At 39.6% G+C, this 12,938-nt stretch overlaps 1 protein-coding gene across 5 annotated transcripts in view; it reads right to left on the reverse strand.

The window, feature by feature from the left end:
• LOC130915408 (bromodomain-containing protein 3-like) overlaps window positions 1–12,938 on the reverse strand; it is a 31,998-nt gene that overhangs the window by 13,397 nt on the left and 5,663 nt on the right. For 2 of the 5 annotated variants that reach the window (XM_057835404.1, XM_057835403.1), the window contains exons 2-8: window positions 12,581–12,869; window positions 10,497–10,634; window positions 10,273–10,429; window positions 10,045–10,208; window positions 4,253–4,696; window positions 2,093–2,221; window positions 1,562–1,807 (exon numbers count right to left, since the gene is read on the reverse strand). In XM_057835404.1, coding sequence (XP_057691387.1) covers window positions 1,562–1,807; window positions 2,093–2,221; window positions 4,253–4,696; window positions 10,045–10,208; window positions 10,273–10,429; window positions 10,497–10,634; window positions 12,581–12,869 — 1,567 coding nt within the window. The remainder of the gene's footprint in view (window positions 1–1,561; window positions 1,808–2,092; window positions 2,222–4,252; window positions 4,697–10,044; window positions 10,209–10,272; window positions 10,430–10,496; window positions 10,635–12,580; window positions 12,870–12,938) is intronic. The other 3 variants (XM_057835406.1, XM_057835405.1, XM_057835407.1) reach the window with 2 other exon arrangements.

Consider the following 12,938-nt stretch of genomic DNA (forward strand, 5'->3'; position numbering starts at 1 on the left):
TGACATTTGAAGTGCTTAAAAATCATTTATTTATATACATTTTTTAAATCACTTTGGGGGGAAAAGTGAGAAAAAAACATGTCTTATATGTATCTCTTTCCAATGCTAAATCTGAATAAATACATTGAGCACAAAAAACAAACACACACAAAAAAAAAAAAGAATTGGGGGGTTGGGGTGCGCTACTTCGCGATTTTTCACTTATCGCGGCGGGTTCTGGTCCCCATTGACCGCGAAAAACATGGGATCAATGTACACTGCGGTGATGTGGAGTCAACCAAAGTCTTTCCAATCAGCTATTCAAGTCATCTAGTGAAAATTTCTTTAAAAAAATAAACATTTTTTTTTTAATATCGCAATATAATATTGCAATATACCGCAAACCCCCCAAAAAATCGCAACAATAGTTTCTTCCAATATCGTTCAGGCCTAATTCACATGCTGAACTGTCAAAACCGAGCGCTCCGTTACTTCCTGCATTTATTACGTCGCAAGCGGGACGTCAGCGTGTGACGTCACCGTACAGGGTGAGTTTTTGGCCAACGTAAATTTATTTTTCTTTCCAAATGTTATTTCTGTATAGTAGTATCAGTATTTTGTTTATTGTATTTTTCTTCAATTTACCATTAAGCTAATATTGAACAAACAGGAGTTATTAAGCAGATAACTGAACTTTTGGAGGTAATTGGCTGGAGGGGAGGGGCCAGGAGAAATATAAAGAGGGAACCTACCTTACCCACTTCAGTCATTTGGAGTCACGCAGTGGTGCTGATAAGGTAACAGACCTTTTTATTTTATTTGTCATACTATGAATGTTTTTGTAAATATGGTGAATGTTGGTTTAACTTTTTGTATACAATCACTTTAGCACTTTGTCACAGAACACTGTTGGGAACACCATTAATAAAAACATTGAAAAACTGTCACACTGCTTCGGTTGCCATTCATTGTGAGCAAGAGCCCCTCCACAACTATAAAATAAAATTTTAATAATTAACAACAACCAACAACCATTTTTTGACATATGAATTTGTTTTTAGAATGGTGAAAAGCAGTATTAATACTGTATTTGAAAACAAAATAAAAAAAGAGGGGGGATTTTTTTTAATATAATTTTTAACATTTCAAACTCAAACCATTAAATGTTTCTAAGTTTTAAAAAATATATTTTTTGAGCTGAATTTTGTTTTATTTTTGTTATTTTATATTAAAAAACAAAACAAAATGAAGTAAATATTCTCTGAATTCTGTAGACCCTTATGTAGGCAGATGATTCTTTTTCTACATTCTTAATGAATCAAAATAAGATAATTGCAAACATTTGTTTTTGTTTTGCAAAACAATAATACAGTTACATAATACTCTTATTCCAACTTTTCTCTGCACAAGTTTTTCATCCAAGCTAAATGGTAATACAACAGTATATGACATAAATTATATACAGTGGGGAGAACAAGTATTTGATACACAGTCAATGGGAAAACCCACTGCCAGTGTATCAAATACTTGTTCTCCCCACTGTACCAATTGTATAGCAATATATGCCACCAGTAATCCTCACCTGTGTGCACACCTGGTCCTGCAACTCGGCCAGCCTGTGCGCTCGCTCCTCCTCGCTATCCGAGCTCGGGCTGCTCTCGCTCTCCTCGCTCTCGGTGCTGGGCTCGCTCTCGGACGTGGTCGACGTAGACGACGAAGAGGTGGACGACGATGAGGACGAGGATGACGGGTGCCCGCTCAGAGAAATGCCGGAGTGGTCCAGCTGCGGCTCGTCGGGCATCTTGGCGAAACTGAACTCAAATACGTCCTGTGAATGGCACGCACGGGTTTGCGGGCAGTGAATGATCGTGTGTCAGCGCCATTTTAAAATAAACTCCATTAGGCATTAACAGTACCCTTTGGTGGTGACGTCAATAACAAAAAAAAAAAAACAAACAAAAAAAACAAAATAAAAAACAAAATGTGCACTTAGGGAGTGATTTGGATGCTCACAGAGTTCCAACACATGCCAAACGGCAACATTTTGAACACCAGATTGGACATTTGATTTTAGGGGTTTCATTGTATAACTTGGGGAAGCACTAGGGCTCACCTGAAGCTTGCGGGCCATGCCAACCACGTCGTGTTCGGGCGGGTTGTACTTGTAACAGTTGGAGAACATGAGGCGCACGTCTGCGGCAAACTGCTGTGCGTCACGGTACTCACGCCCGTCCATCTTCCTCTGGTGACATAAGGGCAAGATTTAGAAATTTATAACAAATTCAGTGCAGTTGAAAGGCAATTGAGAGAGCAAGCAGTGAAGGTGTATACTGTATCTCTACTCATTCCCTCTTGGATGTGTGAAAATATTATATCTTTTCCTATTTGCCCTAGTATTTATGCATTATCACAATATATATGGCGGAAAACACTCAAGTGACTTGAAGTTCCGCTCCGAGACCCCCAATTTGACCAAAATTCAAAATTGTCCAATATGCATGGATGATTGGAAAGCTTAAAATCTATTTTCGGGGGGGGAAATTTTTTGAGCAGGAGGGCATTTAAAAAAAATAATAAATTCTAAACAGCAAAACCTTAACTGGAGGAGAGAGCACGCGAGAGCAGAATTACAGACGTCATGACTTTAACGAGATATTATCGCGTACTTACCTTGTTTCGATCCAAAAACTCCATGTAGCATGTATCACTGAGTGTCAAGACACAGCTGTGAATGGCCACAGCTGGATTTTTGGGGGATTTTATGGGTGAAACATGATAATATAACAAGGGTCGCGATGCAGAAATCGCAGACATTAAGGAGTGGTCGAGATTTTCTTTTCCATGTATTTACCCTTTTAAACTTTTTTTTTTTCTTCAATTTTTCTTTGTTTAGATCGATTATCTTACATATTCGGGAAAATGTGACAGTAACAACAACAACAAAAAAAACAAAAAAAAACAAAAAAACAAAAACACAATTAAGCGATAGTTATGAGGTCGATATCCGTGAATTTTTTACAGACGCCATTTTTTTCATTGTGACATAATTTGTTCAAAAGTTTAAAACATGTAAGTGAATAATTTTTTAAAGTCGTTTTTTTTTCTAAACGAAATATGAGACATCAATTAATGATTCTAAGCTAAAAACGACAGACATTTTGAATAATAAATATAATTAATTACCTTCGTTTTATGGCTGGGTTGAAACAAAAGCGGTTGCGCAACGTCTGTAAACGGGGGTTTTCAGGGTAAAACGGACAAATTAAAAATAGTTTGGGGGCTTAATGCGCCATGAATCTGCTATGGCAGCATATAGACATAACAGTTGTTTTGGCTTAAAATACAGCAGTTTCTTTTTCTTCTTTGTCTATGTTTTCCGCCATATATATATATTTTAGGGCTGCAGCTATCGATTATTTTAGTAGTCGATTGATCGATTAACTATTTAGTTCGAATAATCGTGTAATCAGATAAGGAACATAAAAAATTAAAATACCTGAGCTGAGCCTCAAACGGTATTAAAAAAAAAATGATGATCTATGTACAACAAAAGAGCAGTTGGCTAACTTACATAGCAAAAGTCCGCTGGCTTAAATGCTATAAAATGCTTACGGTTTTTTTTTTGTTTGTTTGTTTAGTTTTTTACACTGCTCTTAACAAATGGTTCGGACACATATTCCACAAAAAATGTCTAAATAAACCTATAAACTAAATTACGAATGCTTTAAAAAAAAACATTAGCTCAAACAAAAGCTTATGTTGGTCTTATCAGGGAGCAGATGGAGTCAGCCATGTGAAACGAAGTAGACTGGAGGGCCGTGTATCCACTCAAATCAATAAAACTAAATGCAAACACTTTCAAAACAAACCAGCACAACGCCAATTTAATTAAAACGAATACTCGAAGCAGCAAAATTTAATTTGAATCTTTTCTTCTAATCGAATACTCGAGTTAATCGATTGATCGTTGCAGCACTAATATATTTTATCTATTTTGTAGACAAAGTAAATAAGACAAAACATGGTAAGGGTCCGTTAACATTCTGTAACACTGACAGCAATTTTTAAATTCATTTTAAGTTGGACAGTTGGCAGGATCATTGCCAGTTCCTTAAAAAAAAAAAATTGTTTTTCATTTTTAGACAACTGGGAAGCCTGGCAGCTAATGCCCTTTAGGGCGCCAATGAGCTCATGATGCTATCAAGTTGTATGACTGCAAGCAAAGCTCAGAAACCACTATAAACAACAACAAAAAAAAGGAGCCGCGTGTCACCTTGATGGTGCTGAGGTCCATGGGACACTTGATGATGTCGTGGTAGTCGTGCAAGCCGAGCTCGGCCGCGTCAACGGGTTTGTAGAAGGGCCAGGCGTAGGCGGCGTGCTTTTTGGACAGCATGTCCTTGAGCAGCCCGCCGCAGTAGCGCATGGGCGCGCTCAGCTTGCCCTTGCGCGACGGGTGCGGCTGTACGTAATCGGGCAGGTCCTTCTTGGGCGGCTTGATGGGGCGCCCGCTACCCACGCGCCTTCCCATCATAGGCTGCAGTAAGACGGGCCCACCGGGGCCGCGGACCAGGCCCGTGCCGGGTGGCGTCTCCGGGATCTGCCCGCCATGGCCTCCCTTTCCCAAGCCCACCATGTGACCCTCTGCTGACATGCCCGCCGTCAAGCCCAGGGTGGACGGAGTGGTGGTGTCCGCCTTGCGCTTAACGCCCTTTTTCTAACCAAAAAACAAACAAACAAAAAAACCATTGAGAGTCACCACAGACAACAAAACAGACGCTCGTGTCCACGGTGCAGCGACTTTAAATATAAACGCGTTCATGGCGTCATCACAATGAGTAACTCTAGGTCAGACAGTGATCGTTTTTCTGAAATATCACTACAGAATAGTACCTGCCTGCACCGTGACAAACAATTACATGAAAAGTAGGGATACCATGATGAACCCACTATTTGATAACTAATCAATGATCCAATAAATGAACACCTCAATTGAAAGTTGATTAACTTTTCTCTGCGTATCGGTTTTGGATTCGCTGTATATTTACAGCTAAAACGTCCAACATATTATGACAGGAAACACCTGCACCAAAAGCCTGTCAACAGTGAATACTGGGTTCCACTGCAGAAAATGACTTCATCGTCTTACTTGACTTGAACAGACACGTATAAGTCAGATTTTGGCTCACAACAAAAAACACCAGAGCTGACTAGGGCTTAGGCATGTGCCGGTATGAGATTTTGACGGTACGATAACCGTGGGCAAAAATACCGCGGTTTCACCGTATTGCAATTATAGCTCCAAAATGTGTTATTTAGAGATGTATGGGTTAAGAAAAATTTTTTTTCCATTGAACAATTTTTTTTTTCCCAGAACATAGTTGCAAAATGGAACATGAATATATTGTTAAAATTAATTATCAATAAAAAAAACAAATATTTTAAATAAAATTAAAATAAATATAACTTATAGATTATAGCCACAGCCACAGCTCAAGTTGCTCAAGATTAGAGCAAGAACAAAATCATTTCTATAAAAAAGTAAAAACACTTCTGAATAAAATTTTTAAATTCTACAGCATGACTTTTTTTAGGGTGGAAAAGCTCAAGTTTCGCCATTTTCAGCCACTGTGTCAGCTTTAGTCTATATGATGTCATGCCTATGTGTGAAAAAACAAAGAATTCATAAGTTAATTAAAAATGTATAAGTTAGTTTAAAGTGTAAATATTGTTGTGGAAAGGTTTCATCTAAACAAACAAACAAAAAAAAACAAAAAAAACATTGGGAGTGAGACCTCTCCTTGATCTAGCGAACGTGGATTTGTGCTTAGAACAAGAGCATCTTTCGCAATTAGCGAGCTTTGATGCTATCCCCTTTTCCCCTTCATTCAAGCGAATCGAGCTTGTTTTCCCAATCTGCGGCTGTAACACTCGACGAAGTTGCTCTCCCAGCTAAACCTAGGCTAACATTCGTCTTTGTAAGCTTTTAGTTAGTTTGTATATTGAATTTGAAAGGAAAATGTGTGTTTTGTTTTTGGCGAACTTTTCACGGTACTAATCTGTTGAAGCTACTCACACATGGAAAAATACAATTGTACAACGTTTTAAATGTATTCATTTTGTATATTCCACTTACCATGATTTGAGAGCTTAATAAATTGAAGAAAAGTACACCTTATGTTTGGAGTATTTGTTTTTGGGGTCACTGGCTGTCTAGCCGATAGCGTCACTTTCACACACAGCAACAAACGGGAAGGGGTGAGAGCTGCCACGCTGCATTTTTGACACATGAAAAATAGCGAATACCGTACTACAGTCTGACGGAAAATTTTAGTGGTTTTGAGAACGCGACGTTTTCACACCACGGTAAACCGTGAAACCGGTAACCGGCACATGCCTACTAGAGCTACAGCTATCGATTATTTTAGTAGCCGATTAATCGATGAACTAGTTAGTTCGAATAATCGAGTAATCGGATAAGGAACATAGAAAATTAAAATACCTTAGCTGAGTCCCAAACGGTATAAGAAAAAAGTAAATAAATGTTGATCTAAGTACAACAAAAGAACAATTGGCTAACTTACATAGCAAAAGTCCACTAACTTAAATGCTATAAAATGCCAACTTTTCTCTTTTTTTTTTTTTACACAATGCTCTGAACAAATGGTTCAAACACATTTTCCAACAAAATACGGCAAAAAAAAAAATAAATAAATAAACTCTTACATAACGTATTTTTCGGACTACAAGTCGCACCTGAGTATAAGTCGCACCAGCCACAAAATGCCCAACGAAGAGACAAAAAACATATAAGTCGCACCGGAGTATAAGTCGCATTTTGGGGGGAAATTTACTTGATAAAATCCAACACATAGAACAGATATGTCATCTTGAAAGGCAATTTAATATAAAAATACAATAGAGAACAACATGCTGAATAAGTGAACAGTGCACAGTGCATGAACAACGAAATGCGAATATACTGTCCTCACCAGGACACTACGGCTCGGTCCTGGCTATACAGCAAGCTAAACTCCCAAATGACGATGCTGGACGTCCATATAATTTGCTGAATCAATTTCATCCTCGATACTCAACAGCTTCGCATCAACGTCAATAAATGATAACTAGATGCTATTACAGCAATGACACAAACGGATAGCATACGTTCGCTAGAATTAGCACATCGTTCAAACAACCACACAACTGGCTCTAAGTGTCCGATCGCGGGTGGAAAACACACAACAACAGAAAAGATGATACAGACAGGCGTTGCCTCTGTAGAGATATTTTACAAGAAGAAACAATGAACGTAGGTTCCCAGCCGTGTTTCTCTCTCGCTAACTCGCCCACTCACTCGTCTGAGAACTGCGTAGCTGTCCGTCTTCTTCTGGCGTGTGGGCGCTCTTCTTCACGTAAACAAGTGCGAGTGCGCCCCCACGTGGGCGTGAAGGCACCACAAACTAAAAGTATGCATTTCAATATAAAAAAAGTCAATAATTGAACACACATTGCCATGGGCAGAACGCGAACGTGGCCATAGCTATTAAGAGTTATTCAGATAACTATAGCATAAAGAACATGCTAACAAGTTTACCAAACCATCATTGTCACCCCAAAACACCAAAATAACATGTGAAATGATATCATAATGTGTTCATAATTTCACACATAAGTCGCTCCTGAGTATAAGGGTGCGACACCCCCAGCCAAACTACGAAAAAAAACTGCGACTTAGTCCGAAAAATACGGTAAATGCGTTTAAAAAAAAAAACATTACCTCAAGCAAAAACTTATGTTGGTCTTAACAGGGAGCAGCTGGATTCAGCCATGTGAAATGAGTTATGTTATATTCACTGTCGCCATTAGAGGGCAGTGTATCCACCCAAATCAATCGAACTAAATGCAATCACTTTAAAAACAAACTATTAAAACGGAACTTTAATTAAACGAATACTTGAAGCAGCAAAATTTAATTCCAATCTTTTTTCTAATTGAATTACTCGAGTTAATCAATTAATCGTTGCAGCACTAGCACGTCGGTGACACCTTTTAAATGGGTAATTTGCTGCAGTCACATTGACTAAGAGTTTCCTATTAAAGGGGGTATCCCCTATTTTTCAAGCATAAATATTTCATACACGACTTAAAATAAACTTGTATTTTGCATCATGGCTGTCTTAAATGGCTGGAAATTTGTCTCTTTAAGAAAGTCGTCCCCCTCTATCTCCTTATTGAAGCTCTCTGACTCAAGTCAAGCCATTCCTAACGAAACACATCATCCTATGTGTGAAAACTCCTTTGCATCAAAAATATTTTATAAATACAAAAATTATTCAATTAAAAACGCTGCCGTAAGCATTTTTCCCAATACTTTTAGTCTGCCCAAGTGCTAAGAGTTGGCTAAGCTATAGCATAACATGCAAACTTGTCTTGAAGGGGTGGGGAGGCAGGCCAAGGGGAGGGGAGCATTGCAGTACACGTAAGAGCAGAGGAGGAGCTCGGGGAAAGAGGCGGATTTAGGTACCACTGAGCGTTTCAGCAACCCTCACCAGCAGATATGAGACACTCGATAACTTCTCAAACATAGAAAAATGGTTCAGAAAACACCTCCAACTGAGTTTTTAACCAGGGAAAGACCATATAGCATAGTTACAAAAGTTAGATTTGGGTGCAACCCCCGCTTTTAAAGAGAATTATAATACTAAGGGGCAGTGAGATATCAACAGAACAGTTATGTGGCAAGATAACAAATATTAATAAAGTTAACAAAAAATAAATCGCATTCATGACCAATTACTGAAAATAGATCGAAAATTACGAACATTTCCGAATGTAGCCCGGAAACAGCCGAATGGGGCTGTGACGTCACAACCAGGAAACAAAAGGTTGAGGCAGGGGCCATTGTTGGTTATCGACGAGAGAGTTGCGTTCATGTGTTACCAAAAAAAAAAAAAAAAAATCGCTAAAATGGTTCAACCCCGTTGTGCTATGTGGTGTGCAAATAGCCATTTGTCGCAATATAGTACCCATGAGTTCCCGAAACAGCTGGACTACGCAGACAAATGGTAAAGTTCGTCCGTGCAAAGAGCGCTAATTTTGCAGACCAAGCCCCCGGCACGGTTTTGTGTGGTGCGCATTTTACACCTGAAAGCTATTCGAACTATGGACAAGTGAAATCAAGTTTTGCTAAGAAATTGCTGCTGAAAGCAGGTATATAATAAAATATAATCAAATATATAATAATAAAAAATATATAATAATAAAATATAATAAAAATATAATATAAAACATATCACGCATTGGCTATAGGACTGGACACATGTAGAAATTATCGCTTGTAAAATATATAGAACAAATCCTCTAATCCCATTCATATTTGTGTCTGTTGGCACAGCGAAAACCTATGATAGCACAACAAATGATAATTATTCTATACATTATTTTGCAGTCACGGTGTATCAGCTTCACAAAAAGAAATGCAAAACAAACCATTCGGTGTTTCCCATGCGATCTGTTGCCGGTGTTTCATCAGTGTGATTGCTCCCCTCAATGATCGTTTCATTAGGCTGCATTGGCTTTCATTTGGGCTCAAATTGACAACCCAAAACACCAAAGAAAGGTTCATAACTCTCCTCGTCACCATTAGAAGAACGTTCGTTACGTCCTTCTACGTCGGATTCGTCGCTGCAACTACAAACAAAATTGTCCGCCATCATCGCCCCCATTCAGTACTTTGTCAGGACCTAAGCTGCACTGAGCAGGGTGTTTCCTTGTTGTGACGTCACACGCACAATATGCCACATTTCGGGGATCTCGGGCGCTGGTCGTTTTAGCTTGACAATCGATCCAAATTTCTATCATTTTCTTGGTGTTGCTATGTGTGTATTTACACAAAGTGGCATGATATGAATCCAAAAGGCATGCATTTATGGATAAATGATGGAATATTAGCATTTCCCCAGGTGTTTTATTACTCTTTAAGTGGCAACACAGAATTTTTGTAAACTTTATTCAAACGTAAAGTCTGCACCTTTCAGATGTCCCTCTATGTTGCAACCCTACCTTGGTAGTTGGCTGCGTGGGAGGCAGGCCCATGATGGTGGCTGGCGGCAGGCTCTTGGTCAGCACCGTCTGCGGCGAGCTGGCCAGCATGGACTCGCCAGTGTCCGAGGAGGACGGCGAGTAGGCTGACTGCGACACGGCCGGCACCTGCTGCGCCCGCGGGGCTGACGGAAACACACGTAAGGATGCCGTCGATCAGCGCCGCGGTAGCGAGGGGCGCCGACTCACACAGACACTCACGGCTGGTTTTGCGGCCGCGTCCCTGGCTGCTCTTCTGGCGGGGGGTTGGCGCGGGAATTTCAACCTCCTCCTGGGGCATCTGCGCCACTTTCTGGAGGAAGATCTTTTCCAAGGACTGGGCCATCAGCACGATGTCGTCGGTTGGCTGGAAAGCGGTTCATTAGCACATTAGGGTGCCACCAAAAAAAATGACAAAAGGAATATAAACACACCTTGTTGTAGATGTAGCAGTTGGTGAACATGGTGTTGAAGTCCTGGATGCACTCGCTGGCTGAGCGGTAATAGTTATTCTCTAGGCGTTTCTTGATGGTGCCCATGTCCATTGGCTGCTTGATGATCTTGTGGTAGTCCTGACACACAGAGACGAGAATGCCATCACATTTTGCAAGAAGCAAGGAAGCAGTCTCAGGGTCGAGACATTAATATTCCCATCCAAAACAAATTCCAACAGTAAGGCTAGGGCTGCCAAAACCATCATATTAATAGTCGCTTAATCTTTGCCCCAAGTCGATTAATCACCTCATGTATGAATTACATCCTATTTTTACTCTTATATTACTTCGGGCTTCCCACTTTAGGTGGAAATGTGTATTAGAACCAGAAATTGAGAAATGTTAGACTTTAAATGTTATTTACTGTATTGGCCTGAATACAAGACTGTTTTTTGCATTGAAATAAGACTGAAAAAGAGGGGGTCGTCTTATATTTGCGGTCTAGACATTATACACATTCACGACGCTAGATGGCGGCAGATATCATTGAAGCGATGTTCAGTCATGACAAATCTCAGCTACTCTCCCCCTTCAAGACGCTAGATGGCGCCAGATATCATTGAAGCGGTGTTCTGTCATGACAAATCTCACTCTCCCCCTTCACGACGCTAGATGGCGCCAGATATCATTGAAACAAGCGATGTTCTGTCATGACAGATCTCAGCTATTCTTTTTAGTTCAACCAGTTTGCATTATTTTATTGCAATGTTTTTCCTTATTCAGATTTGTTTCAAGACTACAGTTACAGTTAGACTTCACTTTGATGGTTAATACAGTTATTGCAATTTTGTTGTTTTATTACATATTGGTTTATTTACATCTCAAAAACGAAGCCATTCATTTACGAATGTGATTGCATTTTAGTTTACATATTTAAATGTTCAGATATTAAGATTTGAATGAGGCAAAATAACATACTTTTTCTCTCAAATATATTGTTATAATCATTTGTTTCGGATGTACTGTAATCATTTTCTGTATAAAAATGACCTTTGGCGTTCAAAAAGTCTTTTTTTCAAACTTGAGTTTTGAAAAAGAGGGGTTCATCTTCTAATCAGGGCCGTCTTATATTCGGGCCAATACGGTATATTCTTTGACTACTAAGTAGGGCTGCAGCTATCGATTATTTTAGTAGTCGATTAATTGATGAACTAGTTAGTTGGAATAATCAAGTAATCGGATATGGAACATGAAAAATTAAAATACCTGAGCTGAGCCTCAAACGGTATACGGTATAAAAAGAGATAAATAAGGATCTATGTACAACAAAAGAACAATTGGCTAACTTACATAGCCAAAGTCAGCTAGCTTAAATGCTATTAAAACGCTAACGTTTTTTTTTCCACAATGCTCTTAACAAATGGTTCAGAAACACATTCCCACAAAAACGGCTAAAAATACCTATAAACTAAATTACGAATGCATTAAAAAAAATTTGCTCAAACAAAAACTTAAAATGGAGAAGCTGGATTCAACCATGTGAAATGAGGCAGACTAAAGGGCAGTGTATCCACCCAAATCAGTACTAAATGCAAAAACTTTCAAAGTAAACCATTCCAACCCCACTTTAATTAAACGAATACTCGAAGCAGCAAAATTTAATTCGAATCTTTTTTTCTAATCGAATACTCGAGTTAATCGATTAATCGTTGCAGCGCGACTACTGAGTAAATACCGTTTCATTGTTTTACAAAAAGTAAAAGCAGATATTTGCAAATATCTCATCTGGATTAACCAAAAAAAAAAAAAAAAAGATTTAGGTCAACATTGTCTCTTCATAGTGTATCAAAATCGATTATTAGATTAATCTTGGTAGCCTTATTCAGTATTGCATTAAATGCAAGTTTTTGCTGACAAGTGGAATAACAAGATAATAACCTTCCAATACTTCTGATTTGATCATAAATTAAAGGATGGTATCGTCTCGTGTCTCATATTTATATTTGGAGTCTTCAGAAAACACAAATGAATTGGCCTTACTGCCCCAATACTTTAGAAGCACCGGGTACAATAGTGTTTCTCACGGGCAAATTGAGCCTGTGCGCATCCACCGGATCGTGAAAGGGCCACGCAAAGTGATGCTTCCAAAGGCACTTGAGCAGGGTCTTCTGGAGGAACTGCAGCTGGTTGGTTGCGCGGCCCGACCGGGACGGGTCCCTGACGGCAGGCTGCGGAGGGGCGGGCAGACCTGGCGGGGCGGCGTGGGGCAGGGAGGGGCTCTCGAAGTCCTCATAAAGAAGCGAGGGTTTGCGGATGCGCTTGCCCGTGCTCGCGTGCGGGTCCATCCCGATGCAGGAAAGCCCCACTGTGGAGCTGCGGTAGCAAGCAGTAGATGCAAATGTGATCAAGTCAGCTCATTTGTGTTGTTGTCAAAGAGGGAAA

The sequence above is a fragment of the Corythoichthys intestinalis genome, chromosome 4, assembly GCF_030265065.1.
Source record: "Corythoichthys intestinalis isolate RoL2023-P3 chromosome 4, ASM3026506v1, whole genome shotgun sequence".
NCBI lineage: Eukaryota > Metazoa > Chordata > Actinopteri > Syngnathiformes > Syngnathidae > Corythoichthys > Corythoichthys intestinalis.